Source organism: Astatotilapia calliptera, chromosome 22 (genome assembly GCF_900246225.1).
Source record: "Astatotilapia calliptera chromosome 22, fAstCal1.2, whole genome shotgun sequence".
In the NCBI taxonomy this organism is placed as follows: domain Eukaryota; kingdom Metazoa; phylum Chordata; class Actinopteri; order Cichliformes; family Cichlidae; genus Astatotilapia; species Astatotilapia calliptera.
The window spans coordinates 7,827,300-7,850,884 of record NC_039322.1 but is presented as its reverse complement, the minus strand read 5'-3'; the positions used below and the strand labels follow the sequence as shown (position 1 = coordinate 7,850,884).

The 23,585-nt window shown below is 40.2% G+C and overlaps 2 protein-coding genes across 5 annotated transcripts; one reads left to right on the top strand and one right to left on the bottom strand.

Moving 5' to 3' along the window:
- Window positions 1–805: 805 nt before the first annotated feature.
- On the bottom strand, window positions 806–11,032 carry scn1bb (sodium channel, voltage-gated, type I, beta b). The gene is made up of 6 exons (XM_026156856.1): window positions 9,831–11,032; window positions 9,579–9,745; window positions 7,072–7,309; window positions 5,675–5,816; window positions 3,287–3,361; window positions 806–1,308 (listed from the first exon to the last, which is right to left on the bottom strand). The coding sequence occupies exons 1-5, from the start codon at window positions 9,877–9,879 to the stop codon at window positions 3,292–3,294; spliced, it is 666 nt and encodes a 221-aa protein (XP_026012641.1). The 5' UTR covers window positions 9,880–11,032; the 3' UTR covers window positions 806–1,308; window positions 3,287–3,291.
- A 2,625-nt stretch (window positions 11,033–13,657) lies between these two features.
- Window positions 13,658–18,604, top strand: zbtb22a (zinc finger and BTB domain containing 22a). 4 transcript variants are annotated; one of them, XM_026156805.1, is made up of 4 exons: window positions 13,658–14,036; window positions 15,345–15,563; window positions 16,233–17,004; window positions 17,396–18,604. In XM_026156805.1, exons 2-4 carry the CDS (start codon window positions 15,357–15,359, stop codon window positions 18,469–18,471), a joined length of 2,055 nt encoding a protein of 684 aa, XP_026012590.1. In that variant the 5' UTR covers window positions 13,658–14,036; window positions 15,345–15,356; the 3' UTR covers window positions 18,472–18,604. The 4 variants fall into 4 exon arrangements, with proteins under 4 accessions (XP_026012590.1, XP_026012587.1, XP_026012589.1 ...); XM_026156802.1 differs by having other exon boundaries at window positions 17,393–18,604; XM_026156804.1 differs by lacking the exon at window positions 13,658–14,036 and adding an exon at window positions 14,083–14,258 and having other exon boundaries at window positions 17,393–18,604.
- Window positions 18,605–23,585: the final 4,981 nt, after the last annotated feature.

The following is a 23,585-nucleotide window of genomic DNA, read 5'->3' as shown; positions in this document are numbered from 1 at the left end:
CATGAGACAAGGCTAATCAAAAGGTATTGGCAGAAGCATTTGCTTATTACTCCAACCCTTTTCACAAAATATCTTTTTGTATGCAGCTCCTGTACACAGGGCTTGAAGAAAATAATAAAACAAAGCAAAAACCAAACCAAACAAACAAACAAACAAAAACAAAGAAAAAAAAAACTTTCCACCTTAGATAAGTAACTACATCAAAGCAAAAGAATCAAGAGGTTGTTGTTTTTCTTTTTCTCCTTTTTGCTCTTTTCATTCTTGATTTATATATTTTTCTAATACTCTATTTTTAAACATGTTTTTAAACAAGGAAAATGAACTACACCTTTTTAAATCACTGTCATAACTATTCCACAGGTTAACTCCTCTAACAGAAACACATCTCTGCTTTATATTTGTCCTCATCTTGTTTTTCTTAAAGGTGAGTGTCATATAGTGTGGTGTGCTGCTACTGGAATCAACAAGGCGTTTTCAGCCAGAGAACTGCTGCTCACTGGGTATTTTCTCTTATTTGGACAATTTTCAGACTGCAAATCCAAGAGATGTTTGTGTGGGGGAAAATTCCAGTATATCAGCAGTTTATGAACTACTTACACTGCTCCCCCTGGCACCAGTAACTTTCAAAATAAATCACTGGTTTCTAAATATGGTTACAAAAGTGGACGCTCATATTAGACAGGTCCAGTAGAAGAATAAAAAAAAAAAAAAAGTTGTTTTGAACATTAAAAATGGAGCTGGAGCTGAGCAGACCTCACTTGAAATCTTCATCATAATCATCAATCATAATATCCAAGCACGACAATTTTCAACCACGTTTTCTCCATTTTTATTAATACATCTTTATTATTGACTGAATCTATAACTAGCAGTTAATTTAGAAATACAGTCTATTGTAGCCCATCACATTCTATTTTAGAAATCACTTACACATATGGTGTTTTTTATACATTATGTGGTGATGATTTAGTAAAAAGCTTTCTTGGACAGTTAGCCTCATGGACTCTCTACAACACCACTCATATTAAATGCATGACTACATATACTTAAAGACAAATACTGAACGTACAGTATATGCTTCAGACAATGTGGTTCATTAATGCATAATGGTTTCTCATATAAGTGCAGAACATGCTTTTTGTGCACAGGGTACTATATACAGTGCTGGTACCATGCTCTCCTAGTGTGTTGTCCTTTGTTCGGTTTGTTAAGAAGGTAAAATAGAGGTTTGAGACGAAGAGTTTTTCCCTCAGGTTGTCATCGTGCAGGTCGTTAAGTGGAAGGATGTTTTCAGTCCATGAAGAAAGCCTGAAGACAAAGACGGCTCACGTAAATGGAAGTGCTGGCGCAGAATCAAAGCGACTGAGCTTGTAGAAAATCCAGTTTATCTCTAACTAATCCAACCTCTACAGCCACATTTAAATAATTAAAATGATCTCACAGCTGTTTTCCATTAGTTTCAGCTTTGCACACCTAATCAGTGACAACATATCTGTGTTAGATGGTGCCATAAATAATGCTTTTACACTTTATTAGAGAAAACAAATCAGTTTTATATTTAGTAATGAGGTTTGGAGTACATGGTGGTGTAGCCTTTTGGACTCCAATAATACTTAATTCCTAATTTTTCACAAAGGTTTATTATCGTGTCCTTAGGGGTAGATCATCTGCATCCATCTCATCAACTCCCTAACATCCTCCTCTGTCACAACAACCCTCTGCATGTCCTCCTTCACTACATCATGAATCTTCTCTGCAGTCTTCCTCTTTTCTTCCTGACTTGCATCTTCAACATCCTTTGTCAGATATATCCACTTTACCTCCTCTGCATATGTCAGCCTTTCCTTTCTAACTTTGGCTCCAAACTGCCCTACCTGAGCTGTCCCTCTGATGCAGTGGTCTCTAATCCTGTCTATTCTGGTCACTACCAGTGAAAATGTTAGCATCTTCTTTTTGTTAGTACCACCATCTCCAAAACATGCATCACAGCAGGTCTCACTACCATCTTGTACATTTTCTCTTTCACTCTTGCTTCTATCCTTCTGCCAGAAATCACCCCTAACACTTGCCTCCACCCACTCCATCCTGCCTACACTCGCTTCTTCATCTCTCTTGTACATTGTCTTTTGCTTTGGATGGTTGAGCCCAGGTATTTAAATTCATCTACTTTCACTACCTTTGCCCCTTGCATGTTCACCTCTCCAACTGTGTCCCCCCCCCTTGCACACACATGTATTGCGCCTTGCTTCTACTGCGTTTCATACATACCCATACCCCCACCTCTCCATGCTCTCTTCCACCTGCTCCCTATTCTCACTACCAATCACAGCGTCATCTGCAAACATCAGAGTTCCTCCTACCTGACCTCATCTGTCAATCTGTCCAGCACTACTGCAATCAAGAACAGGCTCAAAACCGATCCCTGATGTAATCCCACCCTTACCTTGAACCAACTGTCACTCCAGCTGCACACCTCACCCCACTAAAATATATTTTCTCTAGATCCACTATGAATGATTGAAGTACAGACTTTTACCTTTAAATTAAGGAATGTTATAAAAAATAGTGGATTAACTGCTTAGGAATTACAGTGACTTTTTCACACAGTCCCTCATGTGTGGGTGTTAGTCTGACGTCTAAAACCCACACATTTTCACCTAACTGAAGGTACAGTATTTGTATCACACAATTAGCAAAGCTGGTCCCACTTTAACACTTTAGCTGTGAAAAAATATAGTTGAGCAGAAATTCAAGGGATCCACCTTTCTAACCTGTCATTAATTTCCCTCAAAAATATACTTTAGTGCAAGAACTCAGTATTTAAATCTACAAAGTTTATTTTGCACTTTCTAGTAAATGTTAAGTTAGCAGCCTAATAGCCTAGCTTAGCTTCATGGACATCCATAGAACAATTTTGCTATATCCATAGAAAAGTGCAAAAATGACCCTTAATGACCTTTACATAATGTTTTCAATAAAAGTACACAGTCTAGAAATAACAAAACTTTCACCATAATAATACAATCAGAAAATTGCTAGACTAGATAATAAGTAAAGAGCAATTTTTTCTTTTATATTTTATACTTGACGTCATTATTGTTGCTACAGGGACACAGTTTACATAGATCAAACATGATGTTTGAAACAAAGCCGTGGTTAGGAGTGGTCAGCTGACAGGGTTTAATGACATTTATGTAGTGTTTCTAATCATTCTAAAATACATTGTAACAGTAGGTATCTTTTATGGAAAGATGACATCCACTTTCATTAAATGATCACAACGTACCTGTGCTATTCTCCGACTTGTACCCCTGCACAGTTATCTTTACTTTCCGAGGCTATCGCTAAATATTCAGCATTTCTGGAAAGGAAAAAAAGAAAATCATTTTCAGTAATCATCTGCAATGTTTTCTTTTATCACAATGACATGGGTTAAAAAATGCAAAAATAAAAAGATACAGGTTTGATTTTCTTTTCGACTTACAGGAGGAAGGTTTTGGTTTTGACTAGGGAGGAGGATGGCAGGATGAAAACACGACAAGGCGACAAGAGGGAACGGGACAAAGACACACAAGTGAACGCACACAAACACGATGGAGACAGCGACAGTCTTATAGTAAAGGAAACAATGATATAGCAGGCAAAGGCAAAAGTTAAAATTATAGGTGTGATTATAGCAGGACAATAAACAATGACATGACTCATGGGGAAATACACACTTTTCACAACTTCCGACTCACACCAAATTTGTTTTTGAGGAAAGTACCATTCACGTCAAACACTGTAAGCCAAAATAACACCTAATAAACAAGTATCAATGAGAAGGAAACCGCAACTGCTTTCACATATCTCTTATCATTTCTGCATATAAATTTGTCTCTTTGGCAGTCTGCCAAACCATATCCCTCTTCTGTGATTCTTCTCCTTTTGCACACCGAGGAAAGTTAACTTCTTAACATGCAACAGGTCATGAGTTAAAATGAGCATTTAGGGTTGAGTTTGGGTTGGGTTAACATCCACCTTTTTATGATGTCATTTTCTCCTGTTTGGATTCAGGAGACAAATACCCTCTCAACTCCAAAGAATGCTCTCATTTATTTTATAAAGCTTATAGTTAGGGCTGGATCAGGTGACTGAATGATCCCTTAGGTATGCTGCTTCAGGCTGCTGGGACACTTCCCATGAGGCACTGAGCAGTTCTTCCCACTCTCCTGGATGTGCTTATATGCAACTACTGCAACCTTTGTCTACTTCCTCCCATACTTTGTGTCTGCTCGTGGTCTCTCTCTGCTTTCCTTTCCTTTCTTCTTTTTACCCTCATCTCTCAACCATTCAGGCCAGGTTGCTGCCCTCCCACAGCTTGGTTCTGCCGGAAGGTTCTTCTTGTTAAAAGGTAGTTCTTACTCACAGTGGATCCTCTGATTTTTTGTGGGTTCTCTCTATAACGATGTGCAGTCTTTACCTTGCAATAAAATAACATAATCTGTGGATTTTGTTGGGTTTTTCCTTCGGTAAGGATTTCTTAGTTTATCGTTGAGGTTTTTTGTAATTATAGCAAAAATGTAACGGATGTGTTGATTACTTCTAGGTTCTATTTCATCTCAAGATTCTCATTTAGTGTTTTAGTTCTTCTTACTTTTGAAATCAGTTTTTCTTCAACGTTTAGAATACCCCTATACTTGATTTGATTTGGTTTGGTCTGGTCTCTCTGATGTCTTCTTGAATTTTGTTGTCAAGTGTTTCTCTTTTCCTTGGTTTCCCCATTTGGGTACTTCCTGTTTTATTTTGTTGCTTTTTGGTCTCTTGTACATTATCATTAATATTATTTCCTTTCTTATTGTCTTAATTAGTTTCAGCTGTGCCCTGTTAATCTAGTGTTTCCACTTTTCCTGATTGCTTCCTGTGCCCATTTAATGCCTCAGTTTCTATCAGTTTTTTTGTTCAGTTACACTCTAACCCTGCTGCCCTCTTTAGCTTTATGTCATGTTTCTGTTTCTTTAATTTTCCACATTGTCTCAATAATGTTTTAGGTTTTTTTCTGTTTAATTAGTCCATCTCTAAAAGCTGTATTTGGTTCGGCCTGAAATCTGTGACATTTAAAGCACCTTGAGGTGACTGTTAGTGTGAACTACAATTATTTTAATTTAATTTTTGCCTAATTGGAACACCTAAAATGTTTTTACCCAACCTGCAGACGCAAAATTCTGGAATCTCTAGCTTACACTCACACAGTGTTTACTTCCTTCAGCTGGAGACCTAAAATTTTCTTTCATTTGCACCTCTGAGTGAGTTTATAATGCTGGTGTGACCGGGCCTTAACCCAAATTTGTCTTTCATCAATATCTACAAATATGCATGCCAATAAGTGCCAGAAAATAAGGAGTCTCAGATATGTTTGTTTCCTTTTCAACTGTAAAATGACTTAATTACACATCTTGGTCCACAATAGCAACGCGTGACTCATTTTATTTTGAGCTACAAACTAATATTGGCCAACATATCTGCATCCAGTTCATAACTGCACTCAGAAACACTTTTATAAGCCTTTAACATATAAGCACATCTTGTATATCTTTTCAAGCTGAATCTTGAAATGAAAAGGCTCAACTGTATATACAAGATTCTGACATGCATTAAGTCAGCATGCATTTAGGTGTAAGAGAAAAATACTTACGCCGCTTCTCGTAATGCTTCTTCTCCAGCTGCTGCTATCTTTCTGTAACAGTATATCATCTCTATGAGGAGCCAGAGCTGCAGGCCGATGATGGACACGTACATCATGACCTCTGACACGATGGAAGCTGTACCTCTGGTGGCTGCATACAGGAAACCAGGAAAGACGAGACAAACAAACAAACAAAACAAAGGTGACCTGACGGGGTCGAGAAAAAGCTGAAACCACCTAAAACCTAAAGAGGAAACATCTGTTCTATCTAAAATCTTTTGTTTTCAACCACAAGAGCCACACGCATCGAAATAAAGAATTCTGTGCTTGAATAGTCTTAGTTTTTCTTGCAGAAGAATCACTTTTGTGACATTGTGCAGTCTGCCTGTGAGACACTACTGAGTTTAATCAAAATATATAATATATAATAAAATGACTTTAACAGTCTCTCATGTTCTTGCAGAGGAATTTTGGACCACTTCACAACATTGCTTTGGTTCATTACAATTTGCAGGCATTCGTTTATGCAAAGCTCTCTTAAGAGTCTAAATATTTGCAAAATATCTATTAATTAATCATAATTTGTTCCAAAGTTACAGTTAAGAGACAGTTTTCCAGACGTATTTAAAGCCTAGTCCTAGATTCAAAGGGAAATTAAATTAAGATCGCCGCAAAGTCTAAGACTAGACTTGATCCGTGTCTGGGAGACTGAACCAAAGAGCGCACAGTTATATATGCTTACTGTTATGCTGCCTGATAGTAATGCATTTATCAGGAAACATTAAATAATTCAGCTAAGCTGCTGAACTGGCAGCGTGTCAGTATCCACGATTAGACATGTTTCTTCCATCTATTGAAAACTGTAGAGAGTAAATATCAGCCACTGATGAAATAGAAGTGAAACAAAATGAATGTTGCTTCCATTTTAATCATAACAGAGACTAGGAGGCTGCTTTATTGACAGTGCCAGAATCTTCAACCTCTGAAAATGGAGGCAGGCTGCATTCTCATAATATTAAAGCTCCGTTGTTGTTCAGGGACCTCCAGGTTAATAGGAATGCACACTGCACTCACAGTGAGATTTAAAAGAGTGACGGTCTGTATTGTGTGAGTGTGAATCAGTTTGTGAAATGCTTCTGCAATGACAGAGTCTGCTTAAGTCTAATTAAGGCCTGAAAATGCTCAGCCATCTCCACCATTGATCGCCACATTTACACGTAAGATAAATTCATTCAAAAAAATTCAAAAAATCTAAATCTGACTGCTCAAACCACACTTTTCAACCTTATTTCAATATGCATAATATATTTTAACATTTAGCAATAAATTAGCTTTTTCTTGTTAACTGTCTTCAGATGTCTTTAAGTCTACTTGCTCAGATACTAATGACCTGTATAAAGTCGTACCTTTCCCCACCACACTGAGGTGCACCACTTTGCTGACAACGTCGTTGTACTCGTAGTTTTCGTAGGAGAGGATGCGGTTGAAAAAGCACCGGTAAGTGCCCGAGTCATTGAAGGTGACATTTAACAGGTATATGGACGCATCTTGAATGTCTCTGCTCCTTTTGCTTCCGTTCCAGTCGACACGAGCCTCAAACTGGTCACTCTCAATGGTGGGGCCATCCTCATTGTAGGTGTACATCTGGACGACACAGAGATCATTTAAGGTTGTGTTCATTACCAGTTATATATTCTTATGCAACACCTTTGCATGAGTGACGGTTAAAATTAATCTTTCATTATTTATGTTATTCTGGGCCTTGGTGTAGCCGCTCAGTTTGTTTCCCCCCTTAAAGAGAACTTATTTCTGATTGGCTGTCCCCCCCTAAACAGAAGATCGGAACAGTTGTGGGTGGAGCTTCTGTTCTCACAGCTAATACCAGGTGTCTGAGATGACTCTATTGGGATATACGCACTCCATGACATCACACAGAGCCAAGGGTAGAAGAAACTGTCAGAAACAGAGCATTTGGCTCACAGGTGTTACTTTTAAAAACGCTGAAACTTTGGCGGTGTCTAATATGAACATCCACCAATGAGCTATTATGTTATTTAGGCTACGATGTATTATTATTATTATTATTATTTTGGAAATGTGTTTCATATCTCTTGAAAATCAAGGATTTAGTGTAAAAACTGTCAGTAACTCGTAAACATTTATTGCTAAATGTTTGTTAAACCCTTGAATTAGAGCAGAAAGTCTACACTTCAGCTGTACCCTGATTGTTTGATTTCAAATTGGAAGCAACAATGAAAAAAATATGTCCAGGTTCATGAGTAAAAAACATACTCCATTTTTTAGATTTTCAGTTAATTGGTTAAGTAAACACACTTGACAGCTCCAAATGGATATCATGTGAGAGGAAAATACCTCGTTACATATTGTAGATGGATGTGTTGCCTCCGATTTAAATTTGTCTACACCCCCAGTCACCCCATATGAAACACACTTTCCCCTGAAACTGTTCAGGCATATTTTTGTAAATTATAAAACGACCGTTCAGACACTACTATACTGAAATACATCCACGGCTACATTAACACAGCATGCACTGCGGCATCAAACAGAGAATCCAGCACAAGGTCAGCAGAGCTCTCTCTGACACTTTGATGACTTCAGTGGAGTAAAATGTTCCAATTGATTCCCATCTGAAGCTCATGACGGTCTCATCACTGGGTGCTATTATGTGACTGAGGACCGTACTGTAGGTGTCTATGTGCGAGTAAGTGAGAGCGACAGGAAGGAGGAGAGCTTTGGTGTGCACTATATATAAGTGCATATATAAATAGCTCAAGTCCTGAGAGAAGTAGCCCACAAGTTTGATTTTATGGATGCTTGCATGACTAAGACTTCCTGCTCCAAACCTCCCATATAGTCAGCAGTGCTGCTTGTTGTGTACAAAGCAGAATTTAAGGTCCAGCAGAGGTAGCGGCTTCGCTGTGTGTCATTGACATAAATGTATTTTTCAAGGGATTTTGCAGAAATTGCAACAAGCATAAATAGCACCATAGTTCTGTAAAGATATTATTAAATTGGCCAAAAAGGATTGGGTTGATTAGAATTTAGGTATTATTTTATAGATAACATCTTCATAAATCCAGTTAATTTACCAACACGAGGAGCTATTACACATACATACATCAGAAACATCAGAAATCTTTTTGGTGCAACACCGGCCCACTTGTTGACGTGTATGTCATCCAGTTCAGCGATGCACAGTGAGGATCTTGGAAGACTAAAATTTGTTTTAATCTCCATCATCAAAACTGCAATTAGGAAATGAGAGCTCTTTTCCTGAAGGATATTGCTTCTCCTTCAAATGTACTGAAATCGTTTTGTGTGATAGTAACTGGAAGAAGCTCTGGCTTTTGCAGTTATTTTCTTCTACTTTATTAACAAGGTGAAAGAAGCATCCTTTAAAGTGCTCCACTGGTTTTATCCTACCGAAAGTGTCCTTAAAAAGACTCAAACCTGACATTATGTAATCTTACATGAGTTTGTCTTTCAGTTATTTTAGCTTTACCTCTACTCCTGCCTACTGAAACAGCATGTTTACGTTTATGTAAGTGATTCCCGATTGGTTTGGAAAGATATTTTATTTGGACTCCATCAAGACAATAACGCAAACTCTTGTGAATTTCAGATTAATCTGATTTTTTTTAATTCTGTGCCAAATTTCAGATTCACAAATGTAAGTTTCTAAACTGAAAACGAATGCAGTTCCACAATCATATTCCTACTGTCGTCTCCCCTGAAAATATATTGAACAGTGTTTATTTTATATAAATAAAGCAGCAAGTTACTTCTATACTTTGTTCCTTCTTCTAATAAATGTTTTTTTTTTTTTTTTAAAGATGGGGGGAAACCCAGATCTGCAGGGCCATAAATCCCACTTCATGGAAACACTCACCAGAAAAAAGTCAGCCTCCCCTTTTGGCCTGAAGTACCATTCGACGCTGGCTTCACCTCTCACCTCACTCCTTCTTTTGCAGGAGATGCAGCCCAGTTTAAAACCCTTGCCTGCTACAGCTTCAGTGTCCGAGTCCACCTCTGCACAGGCCCCGTGACACTGGTACACTGTTTACAAGAAAAGAAGAGATGTCATCAGCCTGGGTTAACAAGGTGTCATAGCAAAACACTGCCAGGAATCCCGCCCACTCACCAAACAGCGTGCAGAGGAAGGAAAATAGCAGAAAACGTAGTAGTGCCATAACTCCAGATGTTTTATCGAAGGAGGGGCCTCAAAAAGTACAACCCTAAAATGGTTCTTGAAGCTTTCACGGAGCCTAGTGACACTCACGCACTGAGCACCTCCGAGTTTGCAATAGCAGGATGGATATTTGCAAATGTTTTCTTGTAGATTTCAGGAAGCTTATCTGTATTGTTTTTTTTTTTTAAGTGCAGGCTGATGTCATGTGTTGGTGACAACTAGCAGCTAAACATGCATTGTAAAGTGCAAACCGTATACGCGTAAATGTAATGTCCCGTGGAACCACTCAGGTCTTTGGCTCAAGCCGGCAACAGTTTCCAGAATTCTGGTTGCAGAATTTATTGCCACAAATTATTGCTCCTTTTGAGACAGTTCCCCCAATTTACACACCCACTGGCCTCCCGCATCCACGCGGTGACCTTTTCTGCTATCAATAATCAAATAGCTTATGAAACGATCCAGATATCTGTTAACTCACAGTGCTCCCCAGATCCGCACCCTGAGGTTATGATTTTTTTTTCCTGAGGTCCTTTTAATATGAGATGCAGAGAGCAATCAGTAGACCTCCCTGGGGCATGCTCCGCTCTAAATGTTGGAAAATTACAGAGAGTATAGACGCTTACGAGGTTAAAATGAATGTGTTCAAGAGTGCAACATGCCAGCTACTGAATAAACGTCAACAATACATTTACATGCCAGTGCATTTATAATCAATTTGCATGCTCTACGGCAGGAAACAAATGGCTACCTTTTACAGGGTACACGCTACCAGTATTTAATAGAGACCAGTCTAATGGTCTAATGGTAATTATCCTTAATCGGATCAATGAAATCAGAGCCACTGTCCTGATCAGGCCTCCTCTCCTCGAGCAGAGTCGTCTCTCCTGGAAAAAATATAGAAAAATACTGTCCTCTCCTGCGATGGCAGCTATATATTTTTTTTGTATAATTTCAGCTATCTAATGACCCCGTGCTCGGAGAAAAGATGTTTCGTTCGCGTTGGCATTGCAGGTCAAACTGCGTGAGCGCACACGCAGGCATATAAGCCAGACACGCAATTAAAAAAAACATACACACAACCCTCAAATAAATCCGTCCAGTGCTCAGTTAACGGTGTTTTTTCCTGCGCCACAGCGGCACCTCTGTTGAGAGGCTGTTACTGCAGATGCACTGCGGTAAAAACAGCCAAGCGTGTGTGAGACAGGGCAGGTGCTGCATGTGACAGCTGTTTGAGCCTCTTCTGTACGGTTTTTTAAACTGATGCTCATTTAACCCTGCCTCAAACCTGCTGCAGGGATCCCGGTGTGCGTTGGAAGCAAATTAAATGGAAAATGATAAATAAGAAAACGAGAACAGGGCGAGATGGCCCTTTAATTTAACTCCATGTTGATTCATACAGGGCATCAGAGAGCTTCCACTTTCTGGACTTCTTGTTTTATAGGGGGCGCTAATGGGAGGTGACTCAAAAAATCCAGTTAAAATTACAGTAGGCTACAGTGAAGGAATTTTTCGTGAAATTATTTTAATGTATTTCCCAGTGTTTATTACACATTGAGTTTTACCATTAGATATTTGTGGAAACTTAAAAAAATTATAATAATTTTGATGTTTGATGTCTGTGGTCCCCACATGCTTCAAAAGATCCACCATCATCCCTGTGCCCAAGAACAGCAAACCCTCATCCCTGAACGATTACCGGCCAGTTGCACTGACCTCGGTAGTAATGAAGGTGTTTGAGAGGCTGCTGAAGAACATCATCTCCTCCTCCATCCCAGACACCACAGATCCGCTGCAGTTCGCCTACAGATCCAACAGATCCACAGAGGATGCCATCGCCCACGTCCTACACACCACTCTCAGCCACGTGGACAAGAAACAGGGTAACTATGTGCGAATGCTGTTTGTTGATTACAGTTCAGCGTTTAACGCAATAGTGCCCTGCAGACTGTTCACAAAGCTCAGGGATCTGGGACTTAACAGCCGTCTGTGTGCATGGGTGTTTGACTTCCTCACTGGCAGAACTCAGGTGGTGAGGGTGGGCAGGTGCTTCTCCAACAGCATCACCATCAACACAGGAGCACCTCAGGGATGTGTCCTCTCGCCACTGCTCTACTCCCTCTACACTTCAGACTGTGTGGCCACCCATGGCTCCAACACCATTGTGAAGTTTGCTGACGACACAGTGGTGTTGGGTGCCATCTCCAACAACGATGAGGCGGCCTACATGGATGAAGTGAAGAATCTGGCATCGTGGTGCCAGGACAACCACCTCCAGCTGAACGTCTGCAAGACCAAGGAGCTGGTGGTGGACTTCAGAAGGGGTCAGCACAGAGACTACAAGCCCATTATCATCAATGGAGCTCCAGTGGAGAGGGTGCAGTCCTTCAAGTATCTTGGTGTCCACATCTCCTCAGACCTGACATGGGCTGCCCACATTCAGGTCCAGACCAAAAAGGCTAGGCAGCGCCTGTATCACCTACGACAACTGAGGAAGTTTAGGGTCCCTCCAAAGATCCTCAGGATTTTCTATACAGGCGCTGTGGAGAGCATCCTCACACAGAACATGACACCGTGGTTCGGGAACAGCTGTGTGAAGGACCAAAAAGCTCTCCAGAGAGTGATCCGTACAGCAGAATGCTGCTGCAGGATTGCTCTCCCCCTGCTTCAGGACACACCAGGAGATGCCGGACTAGAGCAGCGCAGATACTGAAGGACCCGTCCCATCCTGGCAACAAACTGTTCCAACTTCTGCAATCTGGTAGAAGGTTCCGCATCTTCCGGGCAAGGACAGAGAGACTCAAGAGGAGCTTCTATCCCCAAGCCATCCGTGCCCTAAACACACACACCCGCGCTCTCACATCATCTATAATTGACTGAGACAGGACTCTCTTCCAGACACTCTAAACCAAGGCACAATGTACATTCCAAATTCCTTTAATTTTAATGTTTATATTGTCTATCCTGTAAAATAGTCAGATGTCTATTCATATTAATGTACAGAATTCACCTGCTTGCTGCTACTACTGCACATTCACCCAGTGTATATACTATATATATATATATATATATATATATATATATATATATATATATATATATATATAAAAAATGTTCTTCCTCTACACCCCCCCAATTTTTGCACATGTCGAGGAGCGTGTCAGGCTACATTTCACTGTGTGTTATACTTGTATAACTATGCATGTGACAAATAAAGAACCTTGAACCTTGAACTTTATTTAGGTGCAAGGGGTGGGTGGGGGTATTTCATTTTCATTTTATCTTTTGCATTTTTAAAAGTGTAAACTTCATTGAGGAAAATTTGAAATTTTTATGATATTTTGTTTGGAGATAAACGTTGGCGGTTTTATTTATTTTCACAGCACTATGAGCCGCTTTACTGCATCCGCCATTTTACTTTTGGGCATGAATCCACCAGTAGCTGAGAATTTCTAGCAACTAACCTGATGGCAGCGTCCCGTTCAACCACCACAACCATCACACATGTTGTTTTCTGTTGCGGTTTAACTTTTCTTCCACTGTTTATTTAACGCTTGTAGAAACGTGTGTCTTAGCAAAATGCTAGCTTTTGGGCAGCATAAGCTTCTCTGTGAGGACTAACTAAAGGACAGGAACATCGTTTTATTTCAGTACAGGCCCATTATCGATGAGATATGCGAAAATTAAATTACACATTGACCGTTTTGTCTAGAAGCTGTTGTTTTATCCGTGTTGCACTGTCAGCTAATTGAATATCTCCGGAGCGCCCCCTGCTGGGCCTCCAGCTGGATTGCAGCCAGTTTCTCGGGGATTGGGCTCTGTCAATACATGTAACAATGGGTCTGTCAGTAACGTTTAATAATTGTCCATGCAGCTATTGTTTATTCAGCGGCAGGTGAATCAACAGGTTAACGTGTGATGGCGTTTCGTGACAGTTCTAACCGACGTTTACACTAAACACCCACTCACACCGTATGAGGATGCTGCTTAGTCAACTGGCTATAAGCAGCAGCTGCGCCTGCGGGCAGGCTGCCGTTAGTCTCGTTTTATTAGCGTGATTTTTTTGAGATGGCGGTTAGCATGTGGAGTTTACCAGTGACGTTTTGCTGCAAATAGTCAGCGAGGCTCCATGTAAAACAACAAAATCTCGGCTCATCGAAGGTAAAGTCATTAAACTAACGTTTACTGGGCTAACTGTTGACTGGCTAATGTAGCTAAAAGCTAGCTTAACCCAGGGAATATAAACAATGAACCAAAAACTAAGGAGCGAATGTCTTCAGCCCTTCATCGTGTGAGTGCCGCCTTTAAAAGTAGATGGTGAAATAGTAGAGCATCGACGTGAGCAGTAATCACCAGGTGGTAAATTATTCGGGATGAACACAGGTGGTTATTAATAAATCAGCCCTATTTATCCCATATTCGGGAAATGCTATCGTTACAGCACTTAAATTGAACATTAAAGATAACACCCGGATTATCTGGCAGATGGCTTTCTGGTAGGCGGATGTATTGAATTATAGAGTGTGATGGCATGTGGAAGGGAAGATTTTGTATATCTCTCCTTGTGGCAGTGTATCTGAGGCAGGCTCTGCTGTCTGTTTAGTAAGTGTTGCAGAGGGTGGTCAAGATTATCTATGATGGATAGCAGACTGTTCAGTGGCCTCGTCTCGACCACAGCTCTTTCATAAGTGTCGTGTGTGCAGCCAGTCACAGAGCCAGCCTGTCTGATCAGTTTATTCAGTATGTTGGAGTCACCAGCTCCCCAGCAGACTTCAGCAAAGTCTAAAATTGGGTGATCTGCAGCATTTTGTTGGATGCTTTGAAGGATCTCAGTTTCTTTAGGAAATAGAGTCTCCTATTACCCTTCTTGTATACAATCTGTGTTGGTTTTCCTGATTTGGATGCCTGGAGTAGCCCTCTACTTCAACACCTTGTCCCAGGATAGGTCTTGGCTATGTAGCTGCCCTCTTCCTTCTGAAGTTAGTCACCGTAACTGTGGTCTTATTCACATTCAGAGGTAGACAATTCCTCCTAGACTACTTCACCGGTGGGCCCAGGCAAGTCTCTGGTGTGAGGGAGCTAGTCAATAGTTGTTAAGCCCTGATAGTGTTGAGTTCTTCGGTACAGGAACCAAACAGCATATTTTCCATAACACTGATATTAGCAGCGTTTTACCTGACATTTGAGGTAAAATGATGAGGTAAAATTGGTCTTCATGAAATTACTCGTAAGCAATTAAAGATCAATCAGAGGATAATAGATTAATGTACCAGCTGATCTTTTCTGCGGTGAATGTTATCAGCCTTCTTTTGTGGAAACCAGACAGTGTTATTGCATATTTTAATGGCGTAACAAAACATATATTAGTCTATAATGCATTATATGTATAAGTGTGGATTAGAAAAATAATAACTACATGTGTAGTAAAATATGAGAAAACAACTGACAACTTTTGTGCCTTTCCTCTAGGTTTCTCTGACCATGGATCCGACCTGCAGTGGGTCTGTGGCTCCGGCCGGTTTGACGGTCCAGGTGTGCTTCCCAGGCGCCAGAGCAGCTGTTTTGGACAATCTGAACCGGCAGCGGGAGGAAGGCAGGCTGTGCGATCTCTCCATCCAGGTGCAAGGTCAAGTGTTCAGGGCTCACCGCTGTGTCCTCGCTGCATCCTCACCTTACTTTCATGATCAGGTAGGGCAGAGCATATTAATGCAGGGTTGAAGTTGTTGGGATTTACTGTCTGATGTTGCACTCCAGTAATATAGCACTATTAGAATACCTAAAATCATCTCTGCATGTAGAGTGGGTGACAAGAGACGAAGGGAGAGACACCACTTCACAGCCTTTATGAGCATATCACCCACATGTTTTCTACTCCACATTTTGAGCTTTAATATTTACATTTTGGCCACAGCTGGCAAACATGTTTAAAAGCTGTATTATTAACTGTTGGAGTGCAATCCACTGAAAAAGATACCTGCTAATTAATACGTAGTAACATAAGCTGATGGTTATGATAAAATACTTGAATTTCACTCGCCAAAACTGAAGCAGAAAATCCTTGGGTAGTCTGTACCTCACAGTAGCTCAGATAATTTCATCAAACAGCACAAACATGGTGGAAATGTCCACATCAGTGACTCCAGTTAGCGGAAACCTAGCTTTTGTATAAAAAGCAGGTGTCTTAAGCCTCCCTTATAGTTTCTTTAGCTGTTTTTCTATGTTTAAAATGGATAACAAACTGAGCAACAGTTTGTTTTTGTAAAGGCACTGGGTTTGTAAAACACTGGCAGAAAACCTGTTTATGTGTATATTTTAGTCCAGATGTCAAAGTGTGTCTTTGTTTCTGTCTCTTCACAGGTGTTACTGAAAAATGTTACAACTGTCTCCCTGCCCTCAGTCATGGACCCAGTTGCCTTTGAGAGCGTCCTGAGTTCTGCATACACTGGCCAGCTGAGCATCGTGCATGACGATATCGTCAACTATGTCACCGTGGCCAGTTTCCTCCAGATGTGGCACATCGTGGACAAATGCACCGAGATCCTGAAGAGGCCTCGGTCCTTAGCAGAGGGCGCCTCTGGGGAGGCTGCCGCCGCAGCTCACCCCGGCTCTGCATCTCGCCAGCAGTCCCCGAGCAGCACGGAGTGCCTGTATGCAGAAAGGGAGGGAAGGAGGAGGGAGAAGAAGCCAGATTCACTGCCTCCTTTGGCTACATGGAGACGCCCACAGCAGTTCTCAAGATGGGGACGCCCTCGACCCTCGTCAGCCCAGCACTTGGCTGATTCACAGCTGGACAGCCTTCCTGGCTATGTGGAGACTGATTACACCAGCTGCGAGGAGACATGGGTATCGTGCAATGCTAAGACGAGTCACTTTACTCATGACGGACCTGGACACAATGCCCGGCACCATGGGGGGTTTTTGGGTGCTGAGGCTTTAAAGCAGAAAGTCAGATTTCAACAGCGGGGGGCACCACAGACCTCTGATCGACCACTCGATAAGAATAGAGAGAGTGGGGATGGTGATGAGACGCAGGATAAGAGGAGGAGTGAGAGAAGAGAGATTGAGGCGGATGAAGGAGTAGGAGAAGAGACGGGGAAGAAGGAAGGCTTTGCACAAATGGGACACTGTGGTAAGATGGACAAATATGAACAGCATTAAATAATCCTTTTTAGACACTATTTGTTATTAGGATTTTTACTTTTCTTGAACAGCAGTTTTTTTCCAAATATAAAGAAATTTGCAGCTTTTGTGGGGATGATTTGGACTGACAGCAGTGCCCTGACATTTACTGTAAATGTTACTGAAAGTTAATATGTTTATATATTATAAAATAAATACAAGAATTTAAATATTTTATTTATTGGTTTCAATTTAGTGAAATTCTGATTTACGTCAGCAGTGGATATAAATATAAATAATGTTGAATCTGACCAGATAGCTGGGTCATATATTCTTTCTCTTTGTGCATTTTCCCAGTGAATTTAATAAACTGTGCTTTTGTTCCTTCTTGTCTTCAGCAGACTTTCACTCAGTTTCAAATGAAAATGACGAAGCTGGACATGTTGCAGGGAAGCAGAGTGCAGACGTGATGAAGCAAAGAGATTTGGTAGGAAGCGATCCAGCCACAGACCTGCCCAGTCTTCATGGTTGCCAAACAGGTGACGCAGTTCCAGACCCTTCCTGCCCGTCCTCAGCGAGGCTTCAGTGGCAAACAGGTGCCTGGTCTCAGCAAGAGCAGAGGCCTCAGGAAGGAGAGGGCGGCAGCTGCAGTAAAGATGAGGATGATGAAGAGGAGGATGTGGATTTTGAATGTTTCACAGAAGCGACCTATAGGAGAGGCACTTACGATGAGATTGAAGATGGCACAGGACAGGTTTCCCAGCGGCCTTTGGTCCCCGTGTCTCCTGACTTTACAGTGGCGGGCGCGGAGGTGAATTGGCAGGGTGGCTCTTTGACCCCTACCTCCAGTCGCCATTTGTCCTCATCTTCTGCTGCATTTCCACCGCCCCCTTCACCTCCAACCCCATCTTCATCATCCTCAGTGTCCCTCGCTGCTGCGCCCTACACGGGCAAAGTACACTTCTGCCACTGTGGGAAAGCCTACACCCTGAAGAGTATGCGTGACCGGCATGTGAAGATGCAGCACCTCAATTTACGGCCCTTTGGGTGTCCTGTTTGCACAAAGTCCTTCAAAATGAAGCACCATCTCACTAAGCACCTTAAAACCCACGGAGGGCTGCGGCCCTATGAATGCAGCCTCTGTGGGAAGAAAGTCATTTGGAGAGACAGCTTCCTGAGACATCAGGCCCGATGTGAGAGACTTGCTTCCAGCTCCTCGGCGAACAGCAACAGTGCAAGCGCAGCAGCAGATATGGATGATGGCTACAGTTATGGATTTGATGAAGGGGAAGCCTTTCTCCCCACTGGAGGACAGGTGAAAGTTGAGGAAGTGGATTTTCATAAGGAGATAGAGGATGGGATGGGTGGGCTTTTGGGTAGTGTTTCTGGGATAGTTGCTGAGCTAAGAACCCAGACGCAAAACTTGGACCCTGGCAGTCACGTTTTTAAAGAGGAGGCCAGCGAGAGCTTTACCTGAAATTAAACGTTTATGTGGAAAACGGTGATTTAAAGCACTTACTGTAAAGTTTGAAGAAGGATTTTGCTTAAATTGCCATGAAATGTCATCCGATCTTCACACAATCTGAATAAACGAAGAACACAAGCAGTTATACTTTTCATTCTTTTATTTATGAAACATTGAGCAATCACTCAGTGCTGGATGGAAAGAATAAGCGAACCTTTGTGCTAATGAGTTCTCAGAAAAGCTGCTTGGAGTCAGGTGTTCCAATTAAGGCAATGAGATTTGACTTGTGGGATGTAGAGGCACTTATCCCTATAAACAAATGTGTACACAGTCTGATTACTTACAAAGCCTTTTCTGAAATTTATATAAAGTGGAAATATAGGACAGGCACTACTCTTTTTTTTTTCCAAAGGCCACAGAGACCACAATATATCTGCAAACAATATATCTACACTTACTAAAATAATTAAAAGATATACAGAAAACTTTTGAATAACAAATAGTGTTAATGGAAGGATTTTGCTAAGTAAATAAGTTTGCAAAAGACCAGATGGATGTTCCAAAACAGTTCTGTAATAATTTTCTGAGCACAGTTGAGACAAAAGTCAGTCTTACCATCCACCAACTGGATGCTTTGCAGGCATTGAGAGAGTAAATACGTTTATAGCGGCAGTTCTAAATCTGATGCTTAGAAGAGTTTGGGAAGATGCAGTAAAACAGGAAATATTATTGGCCTCAATGCTGTTAATGTTTGTCCAACTAAATAAATTCAATAGTTTACTTACCGTTTTAGAATAAACACTGTGGGATTACTCAATGTGTTCAATAAAGACATGAAAAGTAAAACTGATATTTTCCGAGTTTGATCAGATAATTAGTAATCAGTTAAAGTGTTGGTGATCCCAAAGGATTTGTCAGCTTTCTGCTGTATGTACATAAACACTTTAAAAGATGGAAATGTATAACGCAACAAATCTTTGAGCCACTGCTTCAGTTTTGTCCATTACATGTGCATTATTTACAGGCCATGGTTATTTTGAAAAACATGAGAAAAAAAAAATTCTAATTTCAAGTGATCCTTTTTCATTTTGCAGCGTCACATAGGCTCAGTTTTTGTTTAGTGATGCTTAAAACTCTACCAAGCAGTGTTGTGAATGTATTTCTCGCATTTTGCACATAAATTATTTGCCATTGACCTTTAACACAAGGATAAAAATGCTTTTTTCCCGTGCCATGCTGATGTCACTTATGTGAAGAAAAAAAAATCATGGTAATAAAAGTAGTTTTGTTTCCTGGTTTTGGTGATCTGTGATCATTTTAAAACATATCACTGAGGCTCATTTTAATATTGTGTGTTATTTTAGAGCACTGAGGCCATTTTTAAATATTTTGTTAAATGACTTCTCAAGAAAGAAACTTAAAATCAATGGTGATGAGATTACAGCTTTATCTAGCAGTTGCTGACAAAGCCAGTCAGTGTATTGGCACCTGAGAGGCTAACACTGGGCTCCCGAATAGCTTGTTAGATTTATATGAAGTTTAGCATCTTTTCCAGGTTGAAACAGGTGACTTTGGGTTTCTAGTAGATAAGTGTGATCGTCTTCCCTGTGAGACGAGCTCTACCAGTTACATTTAGGCTTGCAGGGTGTGAACACTGATTTATAATTTTTCCATTTTAGGCTAACACAGTGGATTTTAAATCAAGCTATTAAGATATGATTGAGGTGGAGACTATCAGTTTAAATTCAAGTGGTTCAACAAAAGCAATATATAACTGGGAAAGGCAGTTGACTTAAAAAAAAAAAGTAATTCCGGTGACTGGAGTCGATTTTGTTAATTTCTTCTGTTGTATTTGGGAACCATTTATTTTTGCTATCAGTATGAGGTCCTTAGAGATGTTGATGTAAGTGAAGGAGGCTATGATTAGACTTAAAAAAAACAAAATGAACACCAGAGGGAGACATTATTTTAGGAGTGACCAGTCGACTGTTTGGTACTTTTCTAAAACGAAAGAATGCAGTAAACACCAATAAATCCACAACTAAAGTGGATTCTTGCAGTTTCTTTCATCGGTTAAGAAAAATCCCTTCCTAGTGGAAATTTGACCAACATAAACAAATCTTACATTTTTGAGGAGTTAGAAATGTTTTTAGATGAATAGCCTCTTATCTAAAAGTATTTGAAAAGTACTGTATATGCGGCATTTTCCCACTGGTCAATATTAAAAGATTTTTAAGCAACATTCCACACTGCTGTGTGTTTTTGGAGGACATAAAACACTGAGGTTTAAAGAAACATTGCAGATAATTTTAGAACCCTTAGGCTGATTTGAAACAATCTGGAATTCATGTTTTAAACAATGCTGAGATTGTCGTAGAGCACTAGTGTGTAGATAGTGGTGGCCATTCTAGAACAACGGTGTGCAACATTCCAGAATGCAGAAGTTGATTTTTAAGCATTCATGGCCATTCTAGAACACAGATGCTAATGTGAAACATTCTAGAACTCTGAGACTGATTCTAAACTTACTAGAGCACGGCACATTCTAGAACACAGGTGTCGAACTTGAGGCCTTGAGGCCCGGAGTTGGACACCCCTGTTCTAGAATGTATGTTTTAAACAATGCTGAAGTGCTGTGTATATTGGTGATCATTCTAGAACAACAGTGTGCAACATTCTAAACGTTGATGGTCATTCTAGAACATTTTAGAAACATTTTAGAAACATTCTAGAACACTGAGGCTGATCTGAAACATACTAGAATGTTTTTTTTTTAACAATGCTACAAGTTTATTGAACACTAGTTTTTCATTGTAGCTAATTGTAGAAGACTAATGCATGAATAATGCTTCATTGGGAAATCTACAATGTTAACCCTTCACTGTAACCTTCCATGTAGCCTGATGTGCACCACCTGATGTGCACCTCCTGAAAAAAATAACTACACATCGGGTTGATGCAGGCTGCCTCGACTTCAATGGCATGGAAATGTGGTGGACGGCTAAAAGGAGTTTCTGATTACGACGTAAGTTAGGATGCAGCTTTCCTGCAGAAGTCTAAATCGAGCTTTAGGCTCATCTTAAAACCTGGGTCATTTATGGTCATTCTCATAACAGTCTCAATAACTGTTTGTTGGCTCTTAGTCACCTGCTGAGTTGTGTGCATAAGAACATATTGCTTTTTTTATAGTGGAGAAATTCTGAAATTCAAATTTCAGTAAACAGGTGCTGCTTTTGGATATAGTATTTGCCCCATTAGAACACATTTAGAATGCTGCCTTGCAGCACAATGACGGGGCACAAGAGGTCTCTGTAGCTCAACACTGCATCAAGCCATTCTAGTCAAAAACTACACTATCTGTGATAACATGATCTAGAGATGCCAGTGAATGGGACTGCTGATTAATATATTTGGGTGTTTTCAGAAGGGATAGTCTATAGAAATAGCAAACATGAGGTCCTGACCATCAAAGAAAGAAATGACATAACACAGAAAATACACATTTTTGGCTTGCAGAGCCCTATAGCTTAGAGAGAAATGTTACTGCAGTACAGTTAAAAATCATTTTATAGTAATGTTTTGTCACATTAGACACTTGTATGGCTGGATTAACTGTGAAGATGAACTGGCTGAGTGTACAGTTTGCTCTTTATATGAGTGCTCAAATGTGCGTGACGTAACATGGATTATAGACCTCTGAGCCAATTGTTGAATTATTCAGAGAATAAGCAGTTCAGTGATTATTCTGCTTTTAGAGGCAGTAGTCCATGAAAAGTTCTATCTCACCGTTATTTCTAATGATGAGAAACACTGTTTTTCCCACTTCTCAGTATTGACAAGGGAGTCTAACGAGGATGACTCATCCTTGTTTAGTGTTTAATTAAATGTAGGACAGAGTGTCCTGCTTGATGTAGTTGAGATCTTGTTTTTTTCACTCTGCAAAAGACTTTGATATTGGGATTATCGTCTGACGTAGACGACTGGCCTCGAGAGAATATTTCAGCAGTGTTTGGGAGCTTTTTATGGCATGGATCATCGCTGAGTTACAACAGGGGCTTATCAGTTTACTTTTTTTTCCTCTCAGTTTTTGAGCTGCTAGGTCAAACTATAAGCCTTCTAAGCTGCAAGAAGGTAACAGGGTCAAATTTTGTAATTTTTTAAAACAATTTGGCAATTCAACAAAGACTCTTAATGGGTAAAATATTGAAAATTTATGAAGTATGGTTACAAATCTTCCAGTAGAAGGCTATTACTTACCTTAAATGAGCTTAAATGAGCAGAAATGTAATTTTCTTTTTCTTTCATAGTACTAGAAATTTATATTTCTTTATTTATTTGAGTTTATTTAAGACGTTAGAATATATAACTTCATAATAACGGGAAGCGGTGCAAGAAGAAATCTTATAAGCCTGCCCTTTGTACAAATGAATAGTTTAACATAAGGTATTTCACAATTGCACAATGCCTCTATGCATACTTGCAAATGTACCTCAGCATCAACACACATACAACACATACACATACAGAGCACACTATATTTCATACATTCATGTGCTCAAGGACAAAATCGAAACAAAATAGGAAGTAAGCATGATAAATTGGAACGGAACCAATGAACAGCTCATTTTCTACATTATTATTAGGGACACTTTGTGTACATTATCTTTGTGTAGTGTGTCTGTGTGAACTATTGTGTTGTTTGTTTACATTAAACTAATGATTAATTTAATATGTGTGATGTGAGGCACGATAACTTACAGCGAATGCAGCAGCAAGCATGCCAATGGTACTAAAACAGTCATTTCTGTTCTGAGCCTGTCATTTTCCACGTCTCTGTGTCAAATTGCTTATGTCTCATGCTTTGTGTTTTATTTTGATAGTCCTTGTCTCATGTCAGTGTATCTAGTTTTGCGTCCCCTTGTCTCTTTATGTCTGATTAGTTCCAGCTGTGTTTCCACCTGTTCCCCGTCGTCTCGTTATCCTGCCTGTGTATTTTAGCCCTCAGTCTTCCCCTGTTTGTTGTCACGTCATACTGTCAGTGCTAAGTGCTGTGTGTGAGTCTTCGGCGCTCCTAGTATTCTCCAAGTTCTCTGTTGTAGTGTACTTCCCTAGGTTTTATGTTTCTG